This window comes from Scylla paramamosain, chromosome 3, assembly GCF_035594125.1.
Source record: "Scylla paramamosain isolate STU-SP2022 chromosome 3, ASM3559412v1, whole genome shotgun sequence".
Classification (NCBI taxonomy): Eukaryota; Metazoa; Arthropoda; class Malacostraca; order Decapoda; family Portunidae; genus Scylla; species Scylla paramamosain.
This window is the reverse complement of record NC_087153.1, coordinates 2,215,001-2,232,500: the sequence shown is the minus strand read 5'-3', so window position 1 is coordinate 2,232,500 and position 17,500 is coordinate 2,215,001. Positions and strand designations below refer to the sequence as shown.

Sequence of the window (17,500 nt, the reverse complement as noted above, 5' to 3'; positions counted from 1 at the left end):
AAGGTTGTGAAGTGATAGATGTTTAAGAATCTTCCTGTTGAGGATTGATTCAAAAACTTTAGATAAGCAGGAAATTAAAGCAATAGGACGGTAGTTTGAGGGATTAGAGCGGTCACCCTTTTTAGGAACAGGTTGAATGTAGGCAAACTTCCAGCAAGAAGGAAAGGTAGATGTTGACAGACAGAGCTGAAAGAGTTTTGACTAGGCAAGGTGCAAGCACGGAGGCACAGTTTCGGAGAACAATAGGAGGGGACCCCATCAGGTCCATAAGCCTTCCGAGGGTTTATATATATATATATATATATATATATATATATATATATATATATATATATATATATATATATATATATATATATATATATATATATATATATATATACTCGTATAGTCACACATCAAGAGTAGAGCAGCGCCGAGCACAGCGCCCTGCGGTACTCCATTTTTTACCTCATTTGTCAGTGAGAGAGACGAAACGTAGTTGAGAACCACTCCCTATTTCCGGTGAGAGGCAGTCCTCAATCTAATTTTGGGTATTGATAGAGTTACCATGTGTGTGTGTGTGTGTGTGTGTGTGTGTGTGTACCTTACTGAGCAGGCACTTATGGGGTACTTTATCAAATGCCTTTGAATACAGAGATTCTATATGATCTACTGACGTCATCAAACTCTTAAGAATGTAATGAAAGAAGTCGAGTAAGTCAGTTAAGCACGAACGCTTTATGCGGAAATCATGTCATGAATTACGTACTTATTAACTTGTTATTTTCAAAGCATTTAACTATACTGTCTCCAATAATGGTTTCCATTAATTTGCAAATCACTGACGTCTTGACTAACGCTTCTTGACGATCAGTGTCATGCTGACGCATTTCCAGTCTGTCGGAGCTTTGCCATCTGTTGACGATTTATTGAACAGGATTGGCGGTGGGTCACTCTTTCGGTGCTAAACTTATTAAAGAATTAAATTATTCAGGAATTTTTGCGGGTCCAGGAATATCGTATATATTAATTTTTTCAGTTACAATGTCACTTTTAACGATGGATAAATAATATATTTATTTATTTAATTATTACTTTTTTTTTTTTTTTACTTATGCCAATCTCAAGAGGTTGGACTGATGTACAGTCTTCATTTGCGAATATCGACTTGAAAAATGTATTTGGGATAACTTCCATTTCGCTCTGGTCACTGGCGCGACTACCTTCCTGCCTGGCGAGTGGTCTGATGCAGCGTTTAAACTTCGCTATCCACATAACTATAACACTCTTTCAGATCACGTTTTCTCGCTTCTACTCTTATATTCTTCGAAATTTTCTCGCTACATTTTATTAGTTACTTAGTTTCGCGGAGAAGGAGGAGGAGGAGGAGGAGGAGGAGGAGGAGGAGGAGAAGGAGGAGGAGGAGGATACGAAATAAGCGAAGAATATGAAAAAGAAAGGGCAGCCAACAACAATACCAACGCTAAATACTATACTAAACTATATAAACAATAAAAGCAAAAGAGAAAGGGAGTAGGAAAAGGAAGAGGTGTAGGAGGAAGAGAAATACAAAGGCAAATAGAAAGGAATACAAACAGAACTTTCGGTCCTTGCCAGGCTGTGTGATGGTGAAGAACATAGAAGTCTGAACAAGGATTGGTTGCCGAAAGGAGGAGGAGGAGGAGGAGGAGGAGGAGGAGGAGGATGAGGAGGAGAAGCAGCACGCACACACAGCCTTCCATCACAAGCAGGTTTATTTGCTCAGCGCGGGAGAGTTCCAACACTACAATCACTCACCTGTGTGTGTGTGTGTGTGTGTGTGTGTGTGTGTGTGTGTGTGTTTCCTCCCCATCTCTCTCTCTCTCTCTCTCTCTCTCTCTCTCTCTCTCTCTCTCTCTCTCTCATTTTTTTCAGATTAATCTATTACGTATTCTATGACTATGAGTTCAGACACAATGGAAGTAAGAGTCCAAGAATCACTAAATGCGCGCGCGCATGTGTGTGTGTGTGCGCAGACTGTATAAGATGGTCTTACCTTGCGGGGTGTCTGCGGTCTGGTTAGCACGTGCTCCACCTCGTCCTCGGAGTTGCTCAAGTAGCTGTACGTGGAGGTGGTGGAGATGCGGTTATGGGATTCCTCGACCGGGGAGTGTGTCCTGCGCAGCAGCGGTGTGAAGGTGAGCGGCGTGGTGAAGTCCACGGTGCTGACGGAGGAGCAGGAGGAACAGCTGGACACTTTTCGGGAAGAAAAGTCGTCAGCGGGCGGGATGAGGCTCGGGGAGGAGGCGGAGTGCTGCAGGCCGTCCAGGTGCGACAGAGAGAAGTCACTTGAAGCAAGAGCCACCGTGAGGCTCACCGTGTCACCGCTATAGTCGCTGATCACCACCGAAGGCGTCCTCAACACCCCTCCCTCCCGCGCCTGCTGCCGCTGGCCGCACCCCACCACCCCACAGCCCCGCATGAGTCGGAGGAGAGCATCACCGTTCACTTCGCCCCGCCGCCGCTCAGAGAAGCCGCTTCTCCTCCCGTCGCCACTTTTAAGGCGCAGCGTCACCCTATGCTCGTCACTCTTATCGTCACCGTCACCATTCACTTCGGCAAAATTCGTAGCGGGACACTCGCAGAACACTTGTCCCTCATCCTCGCCCTCACCAGGCTCGTCGGGCACCTCACAGCTGTCCTCCGCCACGCCCGGGTCATCGTTCAGCGGCGACCCCATCGGTGACGTGGCCTCGTCCTCCACCTCGACGGCGCTGTCGGCTGAGTGAGAACGCCTGAGGCTGTCCAGCACGTGACCCGCCGACATGGAGCGCACGAGAGGCAGGTCCTCCACCGACCCGAGGTGAGACCCCACCGAGGAGGCAGGGGAGAGGGAGCGGAAGGGCGTAATGAGACCCGAAAGCCGGTGGGCAACGCTGCAGTCAGGCGAGGGTAGAGGAGAGGGGCCGGTGGACACGTCGTCCCCAGGGCAGCCCTCGTCGCTTGTGGCAGAGTCGAGGTTGGCAAGGGATGCGGCGTGTGGCGGTGCCGCGTCGCTCACCGCCACCCCTGAGGCTTGGTCTTGGCACGCCAGGCCGGGCTCGCTGTGCCACCGCCACGACGACTCGCTGGGCCACGGCAACGACAGAGAGCGACAGCGAACTTGGTTCGGCGCGCCACTACGACAGTGAAGGGAGCCCTTGCGAGGCTGTTCCCCATCAGGTGGCGTGCCTCCGGAGAGGCTCGCGGAGGGCCTGCGACACTGGGTTGGGAGGTTGGAGCAAGAGCGAGAAAAATTATAAGGCGCGTCGCTGGATGTGTTACGAGCGTGGAGCATATTAGTGTACTGTTGAACCAAAGAGCTCACACTTACATCCGGCGACACCAAGATAGCGCCATCCCCTCCCTCCTTCTCACCCTCCACACTCTTCTCTCCACAATCCTTCTCCTCTCCCTCATCGTCGTCATCGTCCTGACGCTGCTCGCCACTCTTCTGGGCTCCTCGAGGCTCCTCCTCACGCCGCCGTGAACGGTACTCCGGCAAGTACCGCAGGTATCGGCGGTAGGCGATGGAGTCAGCGGTGGGCGGTGGCACCAGGGCAGGGGGCCGCGCGGCCCCGCTGGGCGGCCAGCCGGCGCGGGACATCCTCACGTGGCAGAGGTCGGTGTCTGGGGCGTGGGCGGCAGCCTCACGCCGCCCATGTTGGCAGCCGCCCTGCCACTCCTGTAACATATTAGTAAAATTAAGATATCTGCCACCCCATGCGGCATTCACACTCTTTCACACGGGCAGTTTGTGCAACTCCCTACCTCAGGCGACGAATATCAGTACTGAATCAAACATATAAGTTTTCCAGGCGCTCAGCATGAGCTGCCGGGCACCGAGTGGACGCCCTCCTCTGCCATGCACGGAGAAGAGCAGCGACCACCTCCACCATCCCTTGTGCTTCCGCCACGGCCGGCGTGAGAGGTAACAGGATAGAGAAAGAAAGGAACGAAGGAATGAAACAAAATAAACAAGGTAAGGGGAAAGAGAAGAATCAGAAATACGTGTGGAAGGAAAAAAAGAAGGACCGAAAGAAAGAATAAAGAATAAGAAGAGCAAAACAAGCGAGTAGTAAATAGGAAAGGCTTATGCACACCACCACCACCACCACCACCACCACCACCACCACCACCACCACCACCACCTGGACTTTCGAGGGGGTGAACATTTACTCTACGGGAGAGGAAAATAAAACGAAAAAGAAAAAAATAAAGAAAAATAAAGAAAACAAAACAAAACAAAATTAAGGAATCATTACTATGAAAAAAATAAAATAAATGAATAAAAAAATCAATAAATAGTGGGAGAGCCAAAGAAACACTGAGGATGGCGTGGTGTTTACTGGTGTCCATGAAGGTGTGGGGCGGGACGAGGAGGGGACGGACGCGAACGGGACTGAGGTAGAGAGGAGTGAGATGAGGCGAGACTGATAGGAAGCATATAGTGAAAACGGAGCGGATATTAACACAAACTTATGCATTTTTAATTTGTAATTTTTGTCTTGATTAGTGTCTTGTAAGGACAGCCCCGAGTAGAGAGAGACCACGGCGCTACTTCCCGGAGCGTCACTTCTCCTGTGTTGCCTGGCTGTGCACATGTGACCACAGACGTGTGTTAAGGAACAGCACGACAATGCAGTATGATGATATAGTAATTTGCACAATAATCGCAATAACAACCAATGATCACCGTGCACAATATAATACACATTATATTCATTACTTTGTTGAATGGTGCGAAAAATGCATTTAAGATAGTTACAACCGTTGATAGGTATTTTAGAAAATATGTGTGTGTGTGTGTGTGTGTGTGTGGGTGTGTGTGTGTGTGTCGTATATTTGATCTCATTAAAACTGGCGAGGAAACAAGAAGAACAAGAAGAAGAAAATGAAAAAACAACAAAAGCAACAACAACAACAACATGGTTCCTACACCCCGCACTGGCACTTGATAAAGGCGTATTTTGGGTGACGTGACAGGGCGGAGCGAAAAGCAGAGAGGAGAGCAGAGTCAGTCATACGTGCGTGAAGGCAGCGATGAGTGTGAGGGGGGAGGGAAGGAGAGGAAAGGAACACATGGAGACACACAGGAAGAACAGATACGAGATGTTCTGCTGTTGTATAAAGAGGAAGTCTGCTGAGTTATGTAAATAGGAGGAGGAGGAAGAAGAGGAGGAGGAGAAAGGACTGGGCAAGAACAGGAAGGCAACGAAAGGAAAAAAAAAAAGTGTTGAAACAAGGAGACAAGATGAAAAGGATAAAAAAAAATACAGAAAAAAGAAGAAAGAAGGCAGAGAGGAGGACTAAAAGGAGAAATAAGGAAAGGAGAGAGTGAAGAGAGGAAAGGAAAGGGAAGAGAAGGAATGTAGGCGGAGGGAATGGACTGGGATGGGAGAGGCGGGGATGAGGAGGAGGACAGGTGAGGACAGAAGGGATGATCTTAACAAAATTCATAATATTTATCTTGCGTAACGTAAGGATTAATCTTTTATCTGCACCATGAAAGCTTAGAACGAGTATAAAAAAAAGCAAGTAAAGAGAATAAAAATGTAAATAAAAAAAATAAATAAATGCATTGGATACAGTTTCAAGAATAAGAAAATAAATAAAGGAAGAGGAGGAAAAGGAGGGAACATGAGAGGTAGAAAATAAGAAAGGGCAAATAAATAAAATAAACACACCTAGTACAGCTCCAAAAACAAAATAAAGAAGGAAATAAAGAAGAAAGGGAGGTAATGAAAGAAAAGAAGAAAGCGAGGAAAAGAAAGAAGAAAGGGAAGAAAAGAAAGAAAGAAGAAGAAAGGGAGGAAAAGAAGAAAGAAGAAGAATGAAAAGAAAAAAAAAACGAGAGGGAGGGAAGAAGAAAGGGAAGGAGGGGCGCTGAATCTGAATGAGACGAAACACAGGGACGGAGGAGTGTCGAGTGACAGACGATCCGCTGACTTACGAGGCAGTTACGTGCTGCCGCGACCTCCCTTCTTGTGTGAAAGAGACAGAAAAGTGAGAAGAATCCTGCCTTTCATACCACCCTAGAGAGAGAGAGAGAGAGAGTGGGGGGGGGTCATTACACATTAGCATTAGGTTGGATGATGACAAACAGATATGGAAATTTCCTCCTTACTAAAAAACAGGAGTCAATGCCACTCGCGTGTACACAAGAAACCTGAGTGACGTGACCGTGAATCCTGTATGTCACTAACCTAACACACGCCTGCTAAGAGAGAGGCTGACATAAGTAAGGAATGACAAGATGACATATTTTACGTTGCCTCACCTGTCGTCCCCTCCCCTAACCTAACCTATCCTGATTTAATTCACAAACCTAATCTAACACACGCCTGCTGGCTGGAAGGAAGGTTGACAGGAGTATGGAGTGACAAGATTACATACGTTGCTTTACCTGTCCTCCCAAAACCAACGTTGCCTTACCTGTCCTCCCAAAACCAATCTAACCTAACCTTACCTAGCTCACTAACATAACGTAACTTAACCCGCTGCCCTAACACCTGCTGGAAGGGAGGCTGACATGACCAGGGAGTGACAGGATTTGATGGTCTTGCTGCCTCACCGCCTCACCGCCTCCCCACCCTCCTCCCGCCACCACGACACGTAAAAACGCACAAGAACAATACGTGACGTCACGCAGATCGCCTTTAAACGTTATCAGATTCTCAAATGACTGCAATTTTTTCGTACTCACTACACCTCCTCTCTCCTCCTCCTCCTCTCTTCCAACACCTCTTTTCTCTTTACTACTACTCTTCCTCCTCCTCCTCCTCCTCTTTCTACAATCCCTAAGCAACTGCAGTGAGTTCCGAGTACCAACGTGACAAGGGAAAAGAAAATGAAGGAAATTAATGTACATATAAAATAAAGAAAGAAAAAATCCTACGTGTGTGTGTGTGTGTGTGTGTGTGTGTGTGTGTGTGTGTGTGTGCAGAAAAAAAAGTAAGTGTGCCGCATTTTCATACCAACAAGTTCAAATTTTAAGGACAAATAACCAACACAACTCCACCAAAACGCTGAAAAAAAAAAAAAAGAATAAATAAATAACACTCGGAAACCAACTAGCGAAGACAACAAAACCAAACAACAAACCCCCATCAACATACACAAACATACACATACAAAAAACATACAGCTCTCCTCCACACAGCGTCAATCTCCTTTCACGCTCCGCTCCTGCCGCTGTTTACCTCCCTTTCTCCGCTCCTGCCGCTGTTTACCTCCCTTTAGATAACCCCCCATTGCAGCAGCATGGGATTTATTCAACTTATGTTTTCGCAAGACTTTTTTTATTTCTTTTATTTTTTTTATCTGTTTCCACGTAGTCTTTCGCTCCAAGGGTAATCTGCACTCTCTCCTCTTAAGACTTGCGTCCGTCATGATACGGGATTAGGCTTGTATATGTCGGTGATAGTTCTGAGAGGCAGGGAGGAAGGGGGAGGAAGGGACAGGGTGGCGGTGATGAGTGCTGGGTAGGTGAGGAAAGGGTTGTATAGAAGTGGGCGGGGCTAGGAAATAGGATTCAGAGTGAAGCAAGGGGGCGGAGAGAGAGAGAGAGAGAGAGAGAGAGAGAGAGAGAGAGAGAGAGAGAGAGAGAGAGAGAGAGAGAGAGAGAGAGAGAGAGAGAGAGATGCATTCTACATTTATACAGAGAGTCACACAGTTGCGACACACACACACACACACACACACACACACACACACACACACACACACACACACACACACACACACACACACACACACACACACACCGTCTGTCTGTCCCTCCATCCATCTGTAAAATTTAATAGACTAGAGAAATAACAGGAATTAACTTGGCTCACAGCGAGAAACCAAATATAAACACACTGTCTTACAAACAAACACCGAGAGACAGACAGACAGACATGCATACAGACAGACAGGCAAATGAACAGCAGGCTGCCTTCAGTTTATTAATTTCTTCCACAGAAGGAAAAAAAAGAGACGGACGTGTTTACCTTCTAGTCATACCAGGATAGAGATCGTAGATGCAAGCGTGGAAGGGTACGGATGCAGGAGGAGGAGGAAGACAGGAAGAGACAGAGGGAGAGAGGGGAAGAGGGCAGCAGCAGGTGGTGTGAGAGAGGAGTATGATACCTGGTGCGCAAGACTGGCAACCGCAAACTTTCATCCCTTAATTCTTCTCCCTTCTTTCCTTCCCTTTTGTTCCTTCCTCTTCACTCCTTAACTCTCCCCCCTCCTTTTCCTTCTCCCCTCCTCTCCCCCCCTGCCCCTCAAACTCTCTTCTTGGCCTCCGACACCGCCCCCCAACCAGTGACGTCACGCGGAGGTGGCAGCGAGGTGATCGGGGAGCGCTAGGTGGTAATCCCCCAGCTGCGGGATTACGTGGCGCCGGCCTGCCACGGGCCCTACGACTCGGCTCACGGCCCCGGTGCGCCCCAGCACGCCCCGCGGTGGCCCTGGATACACGCCCTGCCCCACCCCGCCTCACGGGACGCTCCATTATTTATCGCCAGACTCACGTGTCAGTTTCCGTGAGGTGCTGACAAGTGCAGCACCGTGAGAAGAGAGACCTACGCCGCTCCTCCCTACACCGCTGATTTATAGGTGCACTCTCTCTCTCTCTCTCTCTCTGGTATACAGTATCCTCTTTCTAATCTCTTATCTTTCTAATTTGCAAGAGCTACATTTCATTCTCTCATTTCACTTATACATAACTTTTCTACGAGCACGCTGCCGAAGGAGGAGATTGGTTGGAAAGAAAAGATTCTTCTTCTATTTCTTTCGTGTTCTTCCACATAAACTACTGCTACTAATACTGTTATTATCATTATTATTATTATTATTATTATTATTATTATTATTATTATTATTAGTAGTAGTAGTAGTAGTAGTAGTAGTAGTAGTAGTAGTAGTAGTAGTAGTAGTAGTAGTAGTAGTAGTAGTAGTAGTAGTAGTAGTAGTAGTAAGAGCAGAATGCAGTTGAGCACATGTCCTCGTTATGGACCAAAATGTGTCTTGGTATCAATTGCTTTCATACAAAAACTATTCTTTGCATCGAATGATGTAGTATACCACAAACAACTTCGCATGGGCCAACAAGAGTGCTGCTGCTCGTTCTTCCCACTGTTTCCTTTTATAATCTCCCCAGCCTTGAATCACGGTATATAGCACAAGACATCCTATGCTCTCCTTGTCACTGCGATCCCCAACACTCAGGATCCGCAGTGCACACTCCTCCTCCCAGGGCCACGCACACCCTGGGGACCCCAATGAATGGAGAGCAACACAACAAACAACACGCAGGTCGCCTCCACAAGCCAGTTCAAACAATAACCATCCACACAAAGGGGTGTCGGGGGTCAACACAGCTGTAAGACGTGAATATAAGAGAAAAAAAAATACTAAAGTGTAATGCTCGAGGTGACGTGATCCTTCTCCGCCTGAACGAATTTAAGACGTAGGAAAAAACGTGAGAAAATAGAGGGAAAAGAGAAGAAATCTTGAGGTTAAACAGGCGGTGGCAAGAGGAGGAGGAGGAGGAGGATAAACTACTTCTGACTTTAAACATGTGGCGAGCTGGAGAGAGAGAGGCGACACATGGAGGTGGCGTGCTTGAGTTACAAGCGATCCACGTGTTTGTACTCCACCGTAAAGAGAGACTGCCTGTCTGTACCCCACCAAGGCTGCATCCCCTGCGTGGCCTTGCTTCTGCTCTGCTACGTGACCTTGGCGTTAGTGTACCAGAGTATCAGTCGATCAAAGTGTTCTGTTATCATCACCACTACCACCAGCACAACCACCATCACTTTCTCTCCTCCATCACAGTCAACCACCACAACCATAATCGCACACTTATCACCATTCTCATCACCATCACCACCACCACCACCATCACTATCATTACTATCTCTCCTCCATTTAGCAGTCTCTATATCCACCATCACAACCGACACTACAACCATAATCTCAGACCATCATCACTATCATCACTATATATGCTCCATCTATCAGTCTTCACATTCATCATCACAACCCTCACCACCTTGATCTCGACCTACACCGCTCCCCACCACCACCACCACCACTAAACATTCAGGAGCAACGCTGGGCCTCACACTGCACAGGTGCCACTGGGTGTTGCTATACAAGAAGTGCAATTCATCCCCACGAGGCGCCCCAGCAGGAGTGAGAGGCGCGATAAGCAAGGCGAAAACTTCCTAACAGGACACGAGGCCACCCAGACTTAGGGGGAAGGAATTAAGAAGACACAGGTGACGAGTGATTTAATTAAACGTTCACCGTTTCATTTATAACCACATAGAATTTTTAGCCGTTTAGTCGTTACTGTATTATTGAAAGACGAGACTAAATTCCTTTTGTTATTACTTTCCTGTGTCATGCTTTTTTTTTTTTTTTTTTACGGTGGTCTGTACGTCAAAGAATCGAGCCTGAACTTTGTCAGAACCGTAAACGAAGTGTAACAAAAGACAAATGTTGACTGAGGGCAAAAATAATATAGCAAACACATGAGGGATGTTTCGTTGACAGTGCTCCCTCATTGTGCTCATGAGGACAACCCACGCACGCCACCGCTCAGCCTGAGGACAACCCACGCACGCCACCGCTCAGCCTGAGGACAACCCACGCACGCCACCGCTCAGCCTGAGGACAACCCACGCACGCCACCGCTCAGCCTGAGGACAACCCACGCACGCCACCGCTCAGCCTGAGGAAAACCCACGCACGCCACCGCTCAGCCTGAGGAAAACCCACGCACGCCACCGCTCAGCCTGAGGACAACCCACGCACGCCACCGCTCAGCCTGAGGACAACCCACGCACGCCACCGCTCAGCCTAGGACAGTACGAAGGTGTGAATTCTCTGTCGGCCAATCCTAAGAGAGAGAGAGAGAGAGAGAGAGAGAGAGAGAGAGAGAGAGAGAGAGAGAGAGAGAGAGAGAGAGAGAGAGAGAGAGAGAGAGAGAGAGAGACCCCAGATACTGCTTCCATATACACTAGCCAAGCCAAACATGGCGTAGTCGCAAATACTGGCCATGATAGTACGTCAACACCGCAAAATCCGCTGATTTCATCCTCCATTCACAAGTAACATTATTTTGTCAACCGTGATGCATTGTTTAGCGTGAAAAGACGGGTGAACTCATTCATGTTCGCCACAAGCTGCGTCACATCATGACTGTCACAAAACCCGAGAAATAACACTTAAATACCCTTGTTCACACCTGCCCGGCTCCTGTTGTGTTATCTGCCGAGTGTTCATCATTCAGTCTGCAGGTCTTGTGCCGTCCATTCCCAGGGGACAGCTGGTAAAATCATTACTATTACCTGTGGGTGGCTGACGTATAATCAACAGGTGGCGAGTGTATTGGTGAGCGGGTTATGAGGTTGAGTGATGGTGAGTTCATGTTTGTATGTGTTTGTATGCACCTGTACGCCGCGGGGCGGAACGAGAATATGCCAAACAGAAATATCCATCATGTGGCTACTTTATAATTTTTATACAATCACTTTTTCTACCCTGCATTTTCTTACATTCTGTGCAAAATCTTTTATTAACTCAAATTACTAGCTCAGTCAAGACACATGAACAACCAAAAAACTTCGCCCTTCGCACTTGCTTTAATACCTCGGATGCAAAAAACCCCTGTCTCGCTATACCGCCATACCCTCCGAGAAAGCAGTGTGATATGTTCATACAGATTTTGTGCTTTCCATCACAGCGCTAAAATGCATCAAATTGAAAATGGGTAAAAAATAAATATAAAAAAGTATACTGTTGTCAAAAAGAATCCATCCCCTTGATACTTGTGCATCCCTGGCGAGGGGCACTGGCACTGTACTGCTATACAAGCAGCACTTCCCGCATCCCCTAAGACTCACTTCAGCACCCGGCGGAGCTGCTCGCTTCCCGGGTTAGGTCAAGGAAAGCAGACCGTGACCAAGCAGGAGCATCAGGCTTTATGATTCTACCAGACCTAGACAGCTATCCCCTCTTCTTCATTGACACTCAACTGTCTCCCTCTTCTACACTGAACATCCTCGGTCTGTCCTTTACTTATAATCTAAACTAGAAACTTCACATCATCTCTAGTTAAAACAGCTTCTACGAAGTTAGGCGTTCTGAGTCGTCTCCGCCAGTTTTTCTTACACCCCCAGCTGAACTCTGTACAGGGGCCTTACCCGTTCATGTATGGAGTATACTTCTCATGTCTGGGGGGGGGAAGGAGTTCCACTCATACCGCTCTTTTAGATAGGGTGGAATCAAGAGCTTTTCGTCTTATAAGAACATAAGAAATAAGGGAAGCTGCAAGAAGCGACCAGGCTTATACGTGGCAGTCCCTGTATAAAATATACCTACCTATTTCCACTTATCATCCCCATCCATAAACCCGTCTAATCTTCTCTTAAAGCTCCCTAATGTCCTAGCACTAACAACATGATTACTGAGTCCGTTCCACTCATCTACCATTCTATTTGAGAACCAATTTCTTCCTATCTCTTTCCTGAACTAAATTTTTCAAGCTTGAACTCGTTATTTCTTGTTCTATCCTGGTTGCTGATCCTAAGAATTTTGTTTACATCCCCCTTGTTATAACCCTTATACCACTTAAAGACTTTTATCAGGTCCCCTCTTAACCTACGTCTCTCTAAAGAATGTAAATTTAACAGCTTCAATCTCGCTTCGTAAGGAATACTCATTCCCTGTATCCTTTCAGTCATTCTCCTCTGTACTGATTCTAATAGACCTATATCTTTCCTGTAATGTGGGGACCAGAACTGCACAGCGTAGTCTAGATGAGGTCTGACCAACGCCAAGTATAACTTTAATATTACTTCGGGCCTTCTACTTTTAACACTCCTAAAAATGAATCCTATTTGTCCTATTTCTGTCATCTATGCATTGTTTTCCTAGAAGGAATTCAGAGCTAACTATAACTCTTAAATCTTTCTCGTACCCTGTACCTACCAGAGTTTCGTTGTCAACTCCTCTCCTAACTGATTGTCTTCAGTCTCTTTCTCATCGTCGCACTGTTGCATCTCTTGCTGTCTTCTACTGCTATTTTCATGCCGACTACTCTTCTGATTTTACTAACTGCATGCTTCCCCTCCTCCCGCGGCCTCGCTGCACATTCTTTCTCTCACCACTATTCTGTCCACTTCTCTAATGCAAGAGTTAACCAGTATTCTCAATCATTCATCCCTCTCTCTCTGGAACTCCCTGCCTGCTTCTGTATTTCCTCCTTCCCATGACTTGAAGTCTTTCAAGAGGGAGGTTTCAGTACACTAATCCTGTAATTTTTGACAACCGGGGACCGGCACCTCAGTAGGACTTTATGTATTTATTTTATTTTATTTGTATTGCCGCTTTGTTGCCCTTGGCCGGTTCCTATCCTACATAAAAAAAACCTACATAAAAAAAAAGCCACCACCACCACCACCACCACCAGACCGCAGGAATAACCTAAAGAGGATTACACTAAAAGGACAAGGATTACACATAAATAACAAGATTAAACAAAAAAATCGAAAGTGTAAGAGGATAAATGGAGGAACCATCATTTTCTTTCAAAATCAATATACGTACATACACAGTTATACTAAAGTACTTTAACGTGACTATCACCACCACTACCACCATGCTGTGCAGAGTAATCTGATTAGAGTATTTTTACTAGACGTTAAAATAAACACATTTAGAAGAAGAAAACATTCACCACCACCACCACCACCACCACCACTACCGTTCTAACTAAAAAAAAATATAATAAATAAAAAAATTAGGAAGATTACACTTTAGTAATCATTTGTCTTTTCGCTAATGAGAGAGATTGGCGCCACTAATTCAGTACATACAATTGATGGATGATTCATCAGAAACATCTGGAAAAAAGTTCCTTCGAATAAAAAAAAAAAATAAAAAAAAAAAATAAATAGATTACTCTCCTCGTATTCTTCTTTAATTGCCACACAAAGTGATAAGGAACACAAGAAACACGTGAACTGAACATTATCAGAAGACGCGTACGTCTCAACCTTAGCCGTTACATGATGGGGTCGGTGCCTGGTAGTGGTGGGGATGAAAGGAGGGGTGGGAGGATGGAGAGGAACGGAGGGTCGTCCTTGAGGGGAGAGATGAGGGGTTCGTTCTTCGGGGGAAGAATACCAAGGGATGAAGAGTTTTAATGGAAAACGAAGGAAGGAAGGAAGGAAGAAATTATTTAAGACAAGAACGGGAGAAACTATAGAGAAGATTGAAGGAAGGAAAGAATAAATAAAGAAAGGAGAAAAATTACAATTTTTTTTCCTCTAAAGAAATGATATCATGTTGCTGTACGGAGAGAAGAAAAAAGGCACATGAAAGAGAAAAGAGTAGGCGGTAGGCCAGTCGAAAGGAAGTTGAATAAAAAAATCCTGAAAAGCAGCAATGAATTCTGTCATCTCTTACTGGGGTATTTGATAACATTCATTTTGCACCCCTCTACCGCCCGAGACTTGGGTTCTATTTTTGGGGGAGAGGGGGGGTGGTTAAAAACAAATTTTTGTAAACATCTCGCTTATGATTCATTTAAGAGGAAAATGTGTCTGTATATAAAACAAATAAATGCTTTACATAATATTTTATACAAAAACGATCTAAACAACCTTCTAGTGTACTGCGTGATTTTGATATTAGCCGTGCAAAAATGGTCTCATCTTTTTGTTTCATTGAGCCAGTAACGTAACATCACAGGGAAAAGATCATGTATGCTGCATTGAAGGATGCTTGAAGCTCTTAAGCTATTTCATGTTTTTTTTCTTTTTTGTCTTGTTTCAGGGTCATCAACAGGGACAGTTGACCTGCAATTAATTATCACTAAGAGAAAAAAAATAATCAGGGATGTAATTAATTTGCAAAGGAAAGCTTTGGGGAAGTGACTCGTGACTGGCCAGTCGGTATGGGATGAATTACGAGCCCAAGTTGAATACGAGAAAGATAAGAATGACGAAAAAGACGAACGAAGACGAGAATAAGAACAAGAAAAAAGAGGAGGACGAGGACAAGGACATGTGTCACTGCCCTTTGAGCGTCGCCTTTGGGGGGTTGGCAGTATTAAATAAAATAATAAAAAAAAAAACTAACTACATAGTAATTAGTCTCCTTAAATGCCATGACGGAGACACACAGGTGGCGATGCTCCCTCAGGCCGCCAGCAGCGAGCCGCCGCCATGTGCTTGCAGCATAAGGGAAACACGTCAGCGGGCAGCACAAAGACGCAGCCGCTTTCTCGGGGGGAGGTGTAGGAGGTGTGCGCCTCAGCACGGCCTTGTCCTAATGCTGGTACTGTACAAGATCACCGTTACTATTGGTATTAGTACTGATGTTGTTATTGTTGTTGTTGTTGTTGTTGTGGTGGTGGTGGTGGTGATGGCTGTTGTAGTTGTTTATTTCTTGTCATCATTTTCATTATCATCATCATCATCATTACCACCACCATTTGTATTTCATCACCACTACATCAATAGTATGTACTGTACATGTATGTATGTCTGTACATTTTTATCTCCATGTTGGTATGTATGCGCTTATGTACTCGTATTTATTTATGTATGTATTTATGTATATAAGCATATAAACGCACAGGCAAGTACGTATGTCTGCTATCATGCATACTTTTCAAGGGTGTACGCAAGAGAGAGTTGAATGTGTGGTGAACGCGGCAAAAAGTAGCGAGGTGAAGCGCACAGGATCTCAGTGGAGGCTAGGGATAGGGAGTGCAGCGGCACGGAGGCCTCGTGACGAAACACTAAGCAGGTGGTGCAGTTTCGTCATTTTGGGTAACGTGGGTATTGGTGCAACGCTGCCTGCGGAGAGGTGAGGCGAGGGACGAGCGCGGAGGCAGAGAGCTGGAAGAGGCGCGATTATTTCCAGGTTTTTAAGGGACTTGGGGATTCGGAGACAGGAGGTTATCTATGAAGGGGAAGGTGTGACGGGGAGGAAGAAAAGTGTGAGGGAATTGTTATGCCAAGTGTTCTGTATTCGTGTGACTATGTGACGCTTGCATTTCCTACGAAGTTGAGAGGAGCAAAAAGGGACAGTAATAAAAAAAATAAATAGACCAGGCAACAAGAGCTTCAATTTGCAAAGCAACTGCCGAATGTTGATACTGCCCTGTCTGGAGATCCCTGGACTCAATTATTGCTGTTTTTTTTATTTTTCTTCCAAGGACAATTAAAGGATAAGGTGGAAAAAAAAACAGATGAACAAAACTACCGACGAAACATTCGAGAACAACGATTTCTGTACAGCCATGACAAAATGAATTATCACTCCTTTTGCCGAAGTAATTCACTGATGAGGCATGAAGTGACGATATCACGAATGATTAGATTGAAAAAAAAAAAAAAATGTGTATCACTGTTCTGAATGTATGAGTAGATAAACAAGCTGGACAACTATTTATTTATTTATTTACTTATTTATTTATCTATTTTATCTAGCGCACGTTTTATTTCGTTAGTGTTAACATTTTAAGGGCAAAGTACAATTGTCGTCACAAGTCAAGAAACCTTCACTCGCTTCCATTGTGCTCTGTTTTCCCTCGGGCTTAAGCCCTCTAATCTGCCGACATAATCCTTGCAAAGCCTGACAACTGGTAGATTCTAAGCAGATCAGAGGATTTAACATTGAGGGAAAACGTTCAACGCGAAAGAAATACTTGTGCTGTGTGTTGCTCGACTGAAAACCGTGACTGCTCAGCCGTCACGAGCATGTTGGAGTGAGCAATTAGACGAATCAAGGATGACATCTAAATGGCGTGATGATGGACTGAAGGCAGCGTAACACGTGTTTTATAATTTTTATTATATTAAAGAGGTGAATTAGAGAGGAGGGAAGTGTTGGATGTAGAGAAGAGTGAAAGAGGAATGCCGTGATCAGTGGAATGACTTGTACAATTGTTCAGTCTTGGGTTATGAAACACGTTTTCAGTACTGTGGGTGTCTGACGAAGTGTTACATCGTTTTAAGGAAATATTTCTCTAACAAACAAATAAATTGGGACCTTAGTTTCACAGAGCTGGTTTCAGACGGTTATTTTTTGTCACTATGGCCAAGTGACAAAAAAAAAAAAAAAAAAAAAAAAAAAAAAAAAGTGCTTTGTAAATTAACGAGCCTCAGACCCAGCCAGCTGTCGGACTCTTGAAGGTGTCAGGACGTCGTTGTGATGTCACTCCCACGGGTCATACACGAGGCTGTGGAACCCATCATCAACAGCCTCGACAACGATGACAAGGAGAGGAATTTGTTTGTTGATAGTGATGATGAATAAAATATACCGCGTGCTGAGTGTTGTGTTTGAATAATGTGGACACCCATCATGTCTCCTTTCCTTCCATCTATCCGGCATGAATGGAAATTACACATTATTTCAACAATTCTGAGCATGGAAATATTAGGTACAGTAAACTATACGTACAATATGACAAAATAAAAGTGCATAA

General features: G+C 45.3%; 1 protein-coding gene across 6 annotated transcripts in view; it reads right to left on the bottom strand.

Moving 5' to 3' along the window:
* LOC135089192 (uncharacterized) overlaps positions 1-17,500 on the bottom strand; it is a 128,421-nt gene that overhangs the window by 83,317 nt on the left and 27,604 nt on the right. For 5 of the 6 annotated variants that reach the window (XM_063984558.1, XM_063984549.1, XM_063984520.1 and 2 more), the window contains exon 2: positions 2,018-3,685. In XM_063984558.1, the coding sequence (XP_063840628.1) occupies positions 2,018-3,607 (1,590 nt within the window). In that variant the 5' untranslated portion in view covers positions 3,608-3,685. Of the gene's footprint in view, positions 1-2,017; positions 3,686-3,771; positions 3,796-17,500 lie in introns of those variants that run through there. The other variant, XM_063984568.1, reaches the window with a different exon arrangement.